The sequence below is a fragment of the Pantherophis guttatus genome, chromosome 4, assembly GCF_059756535.1.
Source record: "Pantherophis guttatus breed Tessera chromosome 4, ASM5975653v1, whole genome shotgun sequence".
In the NCBI taxonomy this organism is placed as follows: Eukaryota; Metazoa; Chordata; class Lepidosauria; order Squamata; family Colubridae; genus Pantherophis; species Pantherophis guttatus.
The window spans coordinates 18,984,763-18,997,453 of record NC_142066.1 but is presented as its reverse complement, the minus strand read 5'-3'; the positions used below and the strand labels follow the sequence as shown (position 1 = coordinate 18,997,453).

The 12,691-nt window shown below is 36.6% G+C and overlaps 1 protein-coding gene across 1 annotated transcript; it reads left to right on the top strand.

Moving 5' to 3' along the window:
* Window positions 1-2,302: 2,302 nt before the first annotated feature.
* On the top strand, window positions 2,303-9,548 carry LOC132709364 (vomeronasal type-2 receptor 26-like). The gene is made up of 6 exons (XM_087893444.1): window positions 2,303-2,526; window positions 3,530-3,821; window positions 4,538-5,389; window positions 6,743-6,808; window positions 7,682-7,808; window positions 8,644-9,548. The coding sequence occupies exons 1-6, from the start codon at window positions 2,303-2,305 to the stop codon at window positions 9,546-9,548; spliced, it is 2,466 nt and encodes an 821-aa protein (XP_087749570.1).
* The last annotated feature ends 3,143 nt before the right edge of the window (window positions 9,549-12,691 follow it).

Here is a 12,691-nt window from a genome sequence, read left to right as displayed (position 1 = left end):
TATGGATAACTGTTGAATTATCCTATTGTCCATAGGGAATATTTAAAGTCTTGTAAAAATAACCTTAATAATGATTATTTCATAATTGTAGTGGGATGGAGAAATAAATACCAATTTGGAATTATGAGATCTAAAATAAGTCCAGATTTCATCATGTTTGTTTCTCACAACTCAGTTGGCATCTTCCCCATGTTATTCATTGAAATAATAAGAGACAGATCTTTACTGTAATTACCCTTATGAAATTAAATCCTGAAAATGATTAATCAATAAAAAGATTTTAAAAGATTTAAAAGTTCTATATCAGGGGTGAAATTCAGCAGGTTCTGACAGGTTCTGGAGAAATCAAGGAAATATAGACATCACTCCCCATCAAACTCCAATTTTCATACAAGAAACTTATGAGTGTCTCCATACATCATTTACAGAAAAATACTCAATGCTCATTTGAGGCAGACATATTTTTTTTTTATGACTCTTTCATCTCATTGTGTTGGAGTGACTGAGTAGAGCTGAGCTAGCCAGATACCCTTCCTGATGCCTACACAGAGTTCACTGAAGATATAGAAAACTCTGCCACTGCCTAGGGTCAAATTCACAACCTTCTGAACAGGAGGCAAGCATCTTCACCTCTTGGCCACTTTCTCGCTCTTTGGAGACATAAATTTTCAGTATCAAAGTCTTGGTCTAATGAAAAATAACTTCAATTCCAACAAATCTACATAATGCAAGTCAGCTTGCAAGCATTTCTTATCTATCTATCTATCTATCTATCTATCTATCTATCTATCTATCTATCTATCATCTATCTATCTATCTATCTATCTATCTATCTATCTATCTATCTATCTATCTATCTATCATCTATCTATCTATTTCAGTCCTTTTCTCTGGCCACTATATCAAGATAAATTATTATGTTATCCCTCATTTAATGGACAATTTAGGAATGGCTGGCATATGGAGGCAGAAAAATGGCAATTCAAAAGTACACCTACTTTTCTGAAAGACATAAATCTTTTACCAGAATGAGCATGATTTGCATTCCAAAGAATTTAACTACAAATGCATAGATCATGAGACAACATTATCAATGAGACAACTATGTTTTCAGTATGGTTCTAATATCCCTCTGAGTTTCAAATATTCCAGAATCGAAAACTGGCCCAAACTAGAATTGGCAAAGTTTAAATGTTACCATACAAGGACAGATTAGTATAAATAAGTGTTTCTTTCTTGCACATGGAACAGTGGTGAAATTCAATTCTTTTTTTTACTACTGGTTCTGTGGGTGTGGCTTGGTAGGGATGGTGTGGTTTGATGTGCGTAGCTTGGTGGACGTGGCAGGGAAAGGATACTGCAAAATCTTCATTTTTTTAATTTTTTTTTTAAATTTGATTTATATACCGCCCTTCTCCGGAGACTCAGGATGGCTTACAGTGCATTAAGCAATAGCCTTCATACTTTTGTATATTTTTATACAAAGTCAGCTTATTGCCCCTACAAACTGGGTCCTCAATTTACCTACCTTAGAAAGGATGGAAGACTGAGTCAACCTTGAGCCTGGTGAGATTCGATCTTACTTTAATTGCAGACAGCTGGTGTTAAATTACAGTGCTTAGTCTGTTGAGCTATCCAGGCTCCTCATTCCCTCCCCACTCCAGGCAAAGGATGTTGCAAAATCCCCATTCCCACACCACTCTGGGGCCAGCCAGAGGTGGTATTTGCCAGTTCTCCGAACTTCCCAAAATTTTTCTAGAACCTGTCAGAACCTGCTGAATTTCACCCCTGATATGGAACTTTTAAATCTTTTAAAATCTTTTTTATTGATTAATCATTTTTTGGATTTAACTTCATATGGTAATTACAGTACAGACCTGTCTCTTATTATTTCAATGAATAACATTGGGAAGATGCCAGCTGAGTTGTGAGAAACATAAACATGATGAAATCTGTACTTATTTTAGATCTCATAATTCTAATTCCATGGTATTTATTTCTCCATCCCACTACAATTATGAAATAACCATAATTAATGTTATTTTTTCAGGCCTTTAAATATTCCCTATGGACAATAGGATAATTCAACAGTTATCCATACGCAACAGCATCATACTAATGCTGATACAGAAGTGATAGTAGAAACAGGTAGAATTTCACCACTATGATCATTGTTGGTCAATGTTTCAGAGTTCTAGCAACATTCTTGGAGAAGATGAATGTTGTCTTTTGATTTCCAACATTTCATATTTGAATGACGGAGCAGACAATTTGGAACAAGGCAGGAAATCTCTCAATCGAAATGGTCATATTCATGGCAATGATCATAGTTATTGTGTCTCTTCCTCATGCTTCAAGTAAGGTTTCTATTGCTAATTGTCCTGCTGGTGAACCTCTTCCTATTCTCCACAAGTATTACCAGCCAGGTGATTTTATCATTGCAGGCATTTTCTCTCAAATCTACATTTTTTTGAGTCCAATCAGTTTTCAGAAGCAGCCTTCAGAGGAGAGTTTTGATGACCTTGTGTAAGTAATTGAGTAAGTAAGTAATTTATTTGCAAATAAAATGTATGTTATCTTTGACTAGATAACATTTCCCAATTATTTATGTGATCTTTATTTAAATCTAAAATTTGGGGACACAGATGAGGAAGGAAACAGAATGTTAGAAGAAATGTGTTCAACCATTGATGCAAGTCAAGTCTATGTTTATGTCCTCATTTGGTGATTTTCAATTCTTGAACTTTGCTGAAGGGGATTACACAATGCTTAGAGATACAACCATCTATAGGAATATAGAAGTAGAAAATAGGATCATTGGGGGTGGGGTCAACTATTTCGTTCTCATATTGGTAGGATCAGATACCAAAACTCATTAAATTCAATGAATTGAATTGAAGCATAAAAATATAAAAGCTGTAGATTATGAGAGAGATGATATGATAGCACTATGAAAGGTAAGTGGTAACATCTTTTAGTCTAATTGAAGTGCAAGAACACAATACTGCCCTTCATCATATAACTTTTCTACAGTAAATGAGGTTGATTGCTCTATTTCTAATGTCAAAAGATTGCAAAAGTGAAAGCCATCAAGGAAATGGCTTGTCCTCAAAGAAACCATGAGGCAGGTTTTCATGCAGGAGTGTAATACTAAATATGGATATGTACAACTGAACATTGCTATATTGTAATATTTTTGGAATCTTGCTTTGTGTGTCAAAATACTATAATTTCCAAAACTTAGAACAGAGAACAGAGAATAATAGAGTTGGAAGTACCTTGGAGTTCTTCTAGTCCAACCAAATAAATGGTTGTTCAGTCTCTTTTTGAGTGTTTTCAGCAATGGAGCACCCACAACTGCAGAAGGAAAACCATTCCACTGGTTGATTGCTCTCAGTGTTAGGAAATTTATCCTTAGTTCCATGGAGTTGACTTGAAGTGTCTTAGTTTCACAGCACTATTTCTAGGTAGAACAAGGGTTACCATCTAAAAAAATATACCTAGCCTGAAACTCTTTCTTTTGATACAGGCTAATGACTCAGAATTACCAGCACATCCTGGCCTTGGTATTTGCTGTGAAGGAAATCAGTGAGAATACCCAACTCTTACCTAATGTCAGTTTGGGCTTCCACATTTTAAATAGCCACTTTTTTGCAAAATGGACCTACCTTGCCTCGATGGAACTTCTATCCACAAAGGACAAATTCATCCCCAACTACAAATGTGATATTCACAATAACATTGTGGGAGTCATTGGGGGACCTAATTCTCAAGTTTGTCTCTACATGACAAACATCTTAAGCACTTATAAAATTCCACAGGTTAGTTGTACATGTCAAAAGACCATGAGGAAGGACAAGTTTCCTTAAATTTAAGTATGATTTTGGGCCTGGCTAAGTAGTGGAAATGGTAGTGGCAAACTGCGGGTGGGCTCGTCCACCTGCCCCGGGGCTATGCTGTTCTATTTAGCCATGTTTTCTAAGCCACGGGCATAAGCAAACTGCATGCACAGAAGGCCGTACGCATGTATGGAAGGTGTCCGTGTGAGTGAAGAAAGCGGGTGTGCATACTCACATTTTTGGTAAGTGCAAACTGGTGGTAAAATTATGTGAAAACCACCTCTGGCCTGGCTATTAGAAAATGGAAAGCTTCTGACTTCTTTTCCTATAATGACTTGATGATTGTTTAATCTATGTTTGTAATGTGAAGGGTCAGGAGGTAATAAATAAGCTCATTCCATATCTTCTCATCTGTAAGTCAATCCATACTCTTATCCCAGGAACTCACATGCTCCAAAATATTTTTTGAAGGACTTTGAAAACCATAATATTTCTTGCCATTCGAGTATTCAAGATAGATTTTTGGAGAACGCATATTTTACTCTCTTTTACAATAAGAAATATACAAAATTCAGCTAAATGTAACATAGAGAGTAATGAAGAGAAAACCTTGTTCCAATGCCTTCTCTTTCAGTTGAATCTATCATAATACTGATTATCATGATGTCTCACCTTTTCCCATGTATTTCTATCCTAAGATCAGTTATGGCTCTTTTCCAGTAATAAATGACAAAACCAAAGATTTCTTCCACCAGATGTTTCCAAATGTGACCCATCACTATATGGGCATTCTTGAATTACTCCTGCATTTCAAGTGGACCTGGATTGGTGTGCTTGCTACAAATGGTGACAATGCAGATTTATTTGTACAGGATATACTTCCCATCTACTCTCAGAAGGGAATCTGTGTAGACTTCTTAGAAAAAATACCCCAAATATCTTTTTCAAGTCTTATTGCTGAAAAAGCAATCAAATGGTTTGAGACTTCACGTATGGTCACAGGAAGTACTGCCAATACTGTTATTATACAAGGTGAAATACATACTATTAGTTTCTTAAGGTCAATGTTCATTTTTGCACAATTTTATGGTGTATCATTTGAGAGTCGAGTGTGGATTATGACAGCACAGATGGATTTTGCATCTCCTGGTTTTATCAGAGATTGGGATCTACATTTCCTCCATGGGGCTTTATCATTTGCTGTTCACACAAACTATCCTAGAGGATTCCAGAAATTTCTGAAGGAAAGAAATCCTCTCTCAGAAAATAGGGATGGGTTTATCAGGATCTTCTGGGAAGATGCTTTTAATTGTGATTTCTCAAATTCCACTCTAGAGGAGAGAGATGGGGAGATCTGCACTGGGGAGGAAAAGCTGGAGACTCTGCCTGGGACCGTGTTTGACACAAGCATGTCTGGCCACAGTTACAGCATTTACAATGCAGTTTACATTATGGCACATGCTTTGCATGCAGTAACTTCATCCAAGTCAAAACAGAGAGCAAAGATGAAAGAGATGAGACAAAAAGGACTACATGAACAGCCATGGAAGGTAATATCCACACTAATGTGAAATGGTTTTCCTTTTTTTTTTCTTTTTTGAGACAACAGATGAATTCATTTTCTCTCTACCTTCTCCCCAATTTAGCTCCATAAATTTTTGAGAAATACTTTCTTTAAAAACAGCGTTGGAGAAAATATTTCCTTTGATGACAATGGGCATATCAATGCAGGATTTGATATTTTCAACTGGATCACTTACTCAAATAACACATTTACAAAAGTCAAAGTTGGATGGGTGGACCCAAATTCTTTCTCTTCCAAAACATTCAACATGAAGGAGGGTTCCATTACATGGCCCTTGAGATTTAATCAGGTACAGTATATATTTTGTATAAATTTGCAGAGAGTTCAATCCCCATTTTGAATGTTTAAAAAGTAGTTCCTTGCACTTCCACTTAAATAGTTTTGTCAGTATGCACTCTGTAGGATTTGGAAACAGTGGGTTAATTTAACTATCTTACTTCTCCCAATCAGTATTGACAGGAGGAGGTTGCCCCTACAGACTTTATGAGATTAATGGGATGTCTCAGGGCTCAACACTCTTACCTGTCCTGCTTAACCTCTACATGAAAGCACTAATATTGCTTTATGATGATATCATAATGTAGATATCAACTCTTTGGTGTGCAGGTGAAGATGTCCATGTGCTTGAGGCTGTGTCAGCTCCAGTGTGCTGTCAGCATGAGGCTGCCATTCGTGGGGGGAGGAACACACAAACCTCATTTCAGCCCAGCATCTGCTTCGTCGAGCCTCTCAGGAACTGACAGGATTGATGGAAGGGAATAGCTGGGGAATGACATCATCATGGCCAGCCAGAAATAATAAGGGGATTAACTGTTTAGATGCTGGTTGTAAATACTCAAGAATTAAACATAAGCCAACTTCCGGGTCACATGGGAGGGAGCAGCGCGCATGATTGGTTGGGTGGTGATAACTAATGGATAAATGGTGGTGGGAAGCACAGGGCAGTAGCCCTAACAAGATTTTCATCTGTGATTGTCAGTGAGTGCCAAGAAGTGATTAAACTAAGGTAGCAGCCATCCAGGTTTGTCTCCTTTTATTTCTTTCTGTTTGGAACCTGACAGGTTGTTTGGGTTTGAATAGGATGCAATAGACATTAGCTAAATCCTGGGAAGACTGAGTATCATGTCCGTTTGGGCCTTCTGAATTTGCAACATTTTCACCTTTGTTCTTGTAATGGGATACACATTCCCCTAGAGACTAGTGTGCATCTTTGGACATTTTACTGGTTGAAGAGGAAGTAGCAGCAGTGGCCAGGAGGGTTTACAAAAATTCACCTTGTGCATCACTTGCACCTATCTTTAACTGGGAAATCCTTCAGATGGTTACTCTTGCTCATAGTACCTCAGAATTTAACTACAGAAATGTGGAGCTTCAAGAGTTGCAGGTATATAATGTCCGCTTCATATCTTCTTATCTTTGAAGAAAAGATGAACTCCTCTGTGCATTTTCATCAATATAGTCCTGTGGATCTTCCTATCCCAACATGATCAAAACCTACCCCCAAGTATTGAAAAAAGAAATCTGCAATTTTGCAAACCTGTTGGCAAATGCCATGATTTTCTGATAATTGAATTCCAGTTAATAGTTCTGGAGAAGGGGAACAGCTATTTGATTGAAATATCTTGCTGGTCTAATGAATGGCACATAGCTCCTTAAAAATTCTTTTAACTGTGATAGATTAATTCAACTAAGTTTCTAACACATTAACAGTCACTCAGTCATAGAGTATCATTAAAATAAATTACAGTTCCTAAAAGTCTGCAGTGTTTGAGAACTTGCAACTCCCTACATTTGGCAAAGAAAAAAGTAATAAATTATTGCTTGAGTAAAATTCCATTCCATTCTTTTTAAAACAATTAAACCAGAAAGAGTACATTAGATGATGAACAACACTTCAAAGTAAATATAAATCCCCAAATATTATTGCACAAAACTAGTAATATCTTCCGTTCAGTTCTAAAAAGAGAATATCTTATACAAAGTGATGGACCTATTTTGGAGATTAAGGGTAAGGTGGAAAAGTCTGTGATACTGTTTTATTCCCTATTTGCAAAGACCAATACCATTATAGCTGACATTGTTTTATAAAGTCTCACTCTCATGCCTTCAAGCAATGCATATACTGTAAAGCAGCAAAGCAGCCATTTTGTATCTGTGTTTCAGTAACAGCAATTCCTTCATGGCTTGTATGTCTTATTAACAAAAATTAAACAATCATAGCATGGCAATAGCTTCAAACATCTTCTCTTTCTTTCAGGAAAGACCTATTTCTGTCTGTAATGATAATTGTAATCCGGGTTCTAGTAGGGCCAAAATAGAAGGAAAGCCATATTGTTGCTACAAATGCATTCCATGTCCAGAAGGAAGGATTACAAATCATGAAGGTAAGTTATATTGTCGTTAAAGGATTAATTGGTCCATGAAAATGAAGGTGGAACGGTATTCAAGAGAAAGCGTTCTAATTGTATAAGGGGGAAAATGTTTAGATGAGTGAAATAAAACAAAACTTCCTGTCTTCTTCCTTAATATCCTCCAAGGAATTTGAGAAACAAGGAACTTTGTACTCTAAGCCATAAAACAGATGTAGATGGTAATAAAACCAGGTCAAGAACCTATGAGAAAGAACAGGCTATGAGAATTAAGGTTGATGTATTGCTACACTCAATCCAATTATTAGTTTGGATATTCGCTCTTTCTAATCATATATGCATTCTCATTTGCATACATCTACTTTTCCCATATCTATGGGTGTAAACACAATTTAATCTGCTGAAATTTATGATGTATCATAACAATTGCAAAAATACATAGATCCAATTTGGCATCAGTTTGAAAATTCAGATTAATCAGAAAGGGATAAAAATAAAAATCAGTTTGAATTGAGTCAATTCTATGCACTTTCATTCACTATGTTAAAGAATTGATTTCTTAATGTTTCCCAACATCTTTACAACTTTAGACAATTTTAAATCAATAGTTTTAAATTTTTTATTTCATTTATTTTTATTTTATTATGTTGTTATAATTTGCCCAGAATCATTTAGGTGAGAAGCACAGTGTAGCAATTCAATAAATAAAATAATAAAAATAATTCTTAGGCAGCCGCCCATTGAAATATTATGCATTAACCATTTTGCTAAACTTTCTTCAGTCAATATTAACCTTGTTTTCATTGATGCAGAATCTTCTACACTGTAATAATAGAATTTTCTTTTGCAGACATGGATGATTGTTTACCATGCCCAGAAGGACAGTATCCAAATAACAAGCATGACTTGTGCCTTCCAAAACATATCACTTTCCTGTCTTATGAAGACCCATTAGGGACCAGTTTGGCCACTACTGCAATTGTCTTTGCCTGTATTGCCACTGTGGTGCTTGGGATCTTCATCAAATACCAGGACACTCCCATAGTCAAGGCCAACAACCGGAACATCACCTACCTTCTTCTTGTCTCCCTTGTGCTCTCATTCCTTTGCAGTTTATTATTCATTGGGCAACCTGAAAAGGTCACCTGCCTTTTCCAACAACCTGCTTTTGGGATTGTCTTCTCAGTAGCCATTTCTTGTATATTGGCCAAAACCATCATCGTGGTGATCGTTTTCATGGCTTCAATGCCAGGATCCAAGATGAAGAGATGGCTGGGCAAACGATTAGATAATTACATTGTTGTTTCTTGTTCCCTCATTCAAGTCCTTGCCTGTACTGTATGGCTTATAACCTCACCCCCATATCCAGATGCTGATATGAATTTAGTGGCAGATGAAATCATCCTGGGATGTAATGAAGGCTCTACTCTCATGCTTTATTGTGTGTTACTCTACCTTCTTTTCCTTGCTGTTGTTGGTTTCAGTGTGGCTTTTCTATCCCGGAATTTACCAAACAGTTTTAATGAGACCAAATTTATCTTCTTCAGCCTGTTGTGTTTTTGTAGTGTGTGGCTGTCATTCTTTCCAACATATCTTAGCACCAAGGGAAAATACATGGTGGCTGTGGAGATCTTTTCCATATTATCTTCCAGTGCAGGGTTATTGGGCTGCATCTGTTTTCCCAAATGTTTTATTATTCTTCTGAGACCTCAACTGAACAATAAGAGGGAGTTACTGAAAAGCAAGAAACAATGAATGGTATATTATGAATGATATAGTTGTTGTTTAGCAACTGCTTTATTGAGGAACTGACCATTCCTATTTATAATGATGGATAAAAAAATAATTGTGAGTAATCTACAACCTCTAAAAGTCTGTAGAGCAAAGAAAGCTGAAGTAAGATCATTAGTACAGTTAGCCCTTGACTTACTACCACAACTGAGCCCAAAATTTCTGCTGGTAAGTGAGACATTTGTTAAGTGAGTTTTGCCTCATTTTATGGCTTTTCTTGTCATAGTTCTTAATCACTGCAGTTGATAGGTTAGTAATGCAGTTGTTAAGTGAATCTGGCTGCCCCATTTACTTTGCTTGTCAGAAGGTTGTAAAAAGGTGATAAACATGACCTTGGGGCATAGCAATGGTCATAAATATGAACTAGTTGCCAAGCATCTGAATTTTGATCTCATGATCATGAGGATGCTACAAAGATTGTAACAGTTAAAAAAGGTCATAAGTCACATTTTTCAATGCCAGTGTAACTTTGAATGGTCACGAAACAAACTGTTATAAGTCAAAGACTATATGTATACTCATGGTTTCAATTAGTGACTGCTTCACTTAATAACCAAATTGATGATGATATTATCTATTCAGTAGAATCCGACTCTTGGTGATTCTATGGGTCTCTCCACATCTTCTGATCTTGTACTATTTCTTTATTTTCTATTCTCTGGCTGGTGTTAGCTTTGATAGTGTCCAACAATCATTTTCTTTTATGGTTTCCTCTTATCACTAAGTCTTCCAAACATAATTGCTTTGCACAGGGTACAATCAAAGTATTGGTCCTAACCCTGCTTCTATTCCACAAATCATTAAAAACATAGTTTTACAATGCCTTATTTTAGGTTGGCATTGAACAATTATTGCCTCTTCTTTGCTGATATATCTACCCTTTGTTATGGATGTACATGATTTCTTCCCTCTGTTTTATTGTTCTATTTTCATTAATTGATATTACCATTTTTATAATATTATTGAAAATTTTCTCAGAAAGAAAAATAAAGTAATATAGAAACTAGACTTTAAAAAGAAAAAAAAGAAAGTGAATAGTTTTTTTTAAAGCATATATAGCCAGGGAAAGCTTCAATGCTTTTCACCATTAGAAGAATAGAATAGAATAGAATAGAATAGAATAGAATAGAATAGAATAGAATAGAATAGAATAGAATAGAATAGAATAGAATAGAATAGAATTCTTTACTGGCCAAGTGTGATTGGACACACAAGGAATTTGTCTTGGTGCATACGCTCTCAGTGTACATAAAAGAAAAGATACATTTGTCAAGAATCATAGGTACAACATTTAATGAAAGTCATAGGGAACAAATAAGCAATCAAATCATATTAAGAAACAGTCAATATAAATCCTAAGGATACCAGGAACAAGGTTACAGTCATACAGTCATAAGTGGGAGGAGATAGGTGATAGGAACAATGAGAAGATTAATGGTAATGCAGACTTAATAACTAGTTTGGCAGTGTTGAGCAGATTGATGGAATTCAGGGAAAAAACTGTTCTTGTGCCTAGTTGTTCTGGTGTGCAGTGCTCTATAGCGTCGTTTTGAGGGTAGGAATTGAAACAGTTTATGTCCAGGATGTGAAGAGTCTGTTAATATTTTCACAGCCCTCTTTTTGACTCGTGCAATATATAGGTCCTCAATGGAAGGCAGGTTGGTAGTAATTTTTTTTCTGCAGTTCTAATTATCCTCTGAAGTCTGTGTCTGTCTTGTTGGGTTGCAGAACCAAACCAGACAGTTATAGTGTCAGCTTTGGAAGCCATATTAGGCTGGAAGCCTCCATGCTACCACCTTTTCATGTGTGGGAAAGTAGGGGAGGGGGGAACTAACTCTTCCCCTTGCAAATAATAATAATAATAATAATAATAATAATAATAATAATAATAATAATAATAAAAATAATAATAAAAATAAAATAAAAAAAATAAAAAAAAAACAGGAGTGCTTCCCTTTGAACTGGGGGAACAGGCAGGGGTGGGAACGGAGCTCTTTTACAATTTCCTTTTCTTCCTTTCTAAATCTTGAATGGGATGTTTGCCAACATCTTCCCCCTGTCAGGTGGGGTGAGAATCAATTCCATAAATTAATCATTGTCATTAGTTATCAATTTGGATATCTGGCCTGAAAAGGGTTCTTCCTTCTCTCGAAAAGAAAGCCAGAGGTGGAAGTCCCCCCCTCCTTCTCCCTCCTTCTCCCTCCCATTTCACTAAGGCTGTTCCTTCCTTCCTCCCCACCTCTAGCTGATTTGTTATGCCCTAACTGTCCCAGGTGTCGAAAAACCTAGGACAAAACCTCCTTCTATGTATGGGCTGCGGCGAAGCGCCTGGGAGGGAGTGGCCATGGCCGTTGTGCCATGGCGAAAAACTGGCGGAGGGCCAGCCAAGGAAAAATGTTTGTGGTTAATAACCCAGAGGCGAAAACCTCGAGGCAAAACAGGCAAAGAGTAGGGATCAAGCCGAAAAGTCCCATTCCGTTTTTACACCCATCCAATGTGACTCAGAATGCTTACTACACAAGCAATGTCTGGTCTGGACCACTTTGACAGATATAACAGGCTCCCTATTGCTAACTGATTTATCTGTTGATCACAGGTGTCACTTTCATTCTCACCCAAACTGTTATGAAAATCTGTGCTCATAGGTGTTGGAGCAGTATTACAATCTTTCATGTTATATCTCTCCAACAACTGTTCAATTTTTCTTTTTTGACTGAGAACATAGCCACCTTTCTCATTTTTTTGTATCTCCACACCAAGATAATTTTGTATTTCTCCCAAATTCTTTAGTTCAAATTTCTTCTCTAACTTATTAGCAAATTCTTTTGCTGTGATACACCCTTTGCAATGAAACAAAGGTCATCCACAAATGCTAATAGTTGGCAATCCCCACCTTGTAACTTTCCAGTGTATATGCATCCATCAGCCTTGCAACTCTTGAACCCAAGACACTTCAATGCAGTATCTAAACAGATTTTCCAATTCCTGGCTGACTGCTTCAGCCTATAAATGGCCTTGTTCAATTTATACACCGCTTTTTACTTTCATACCCTGGTGCTTGAACCATGTAAATTTCTCCCTCTAATTCTGCACTGAGGAATGCAGTG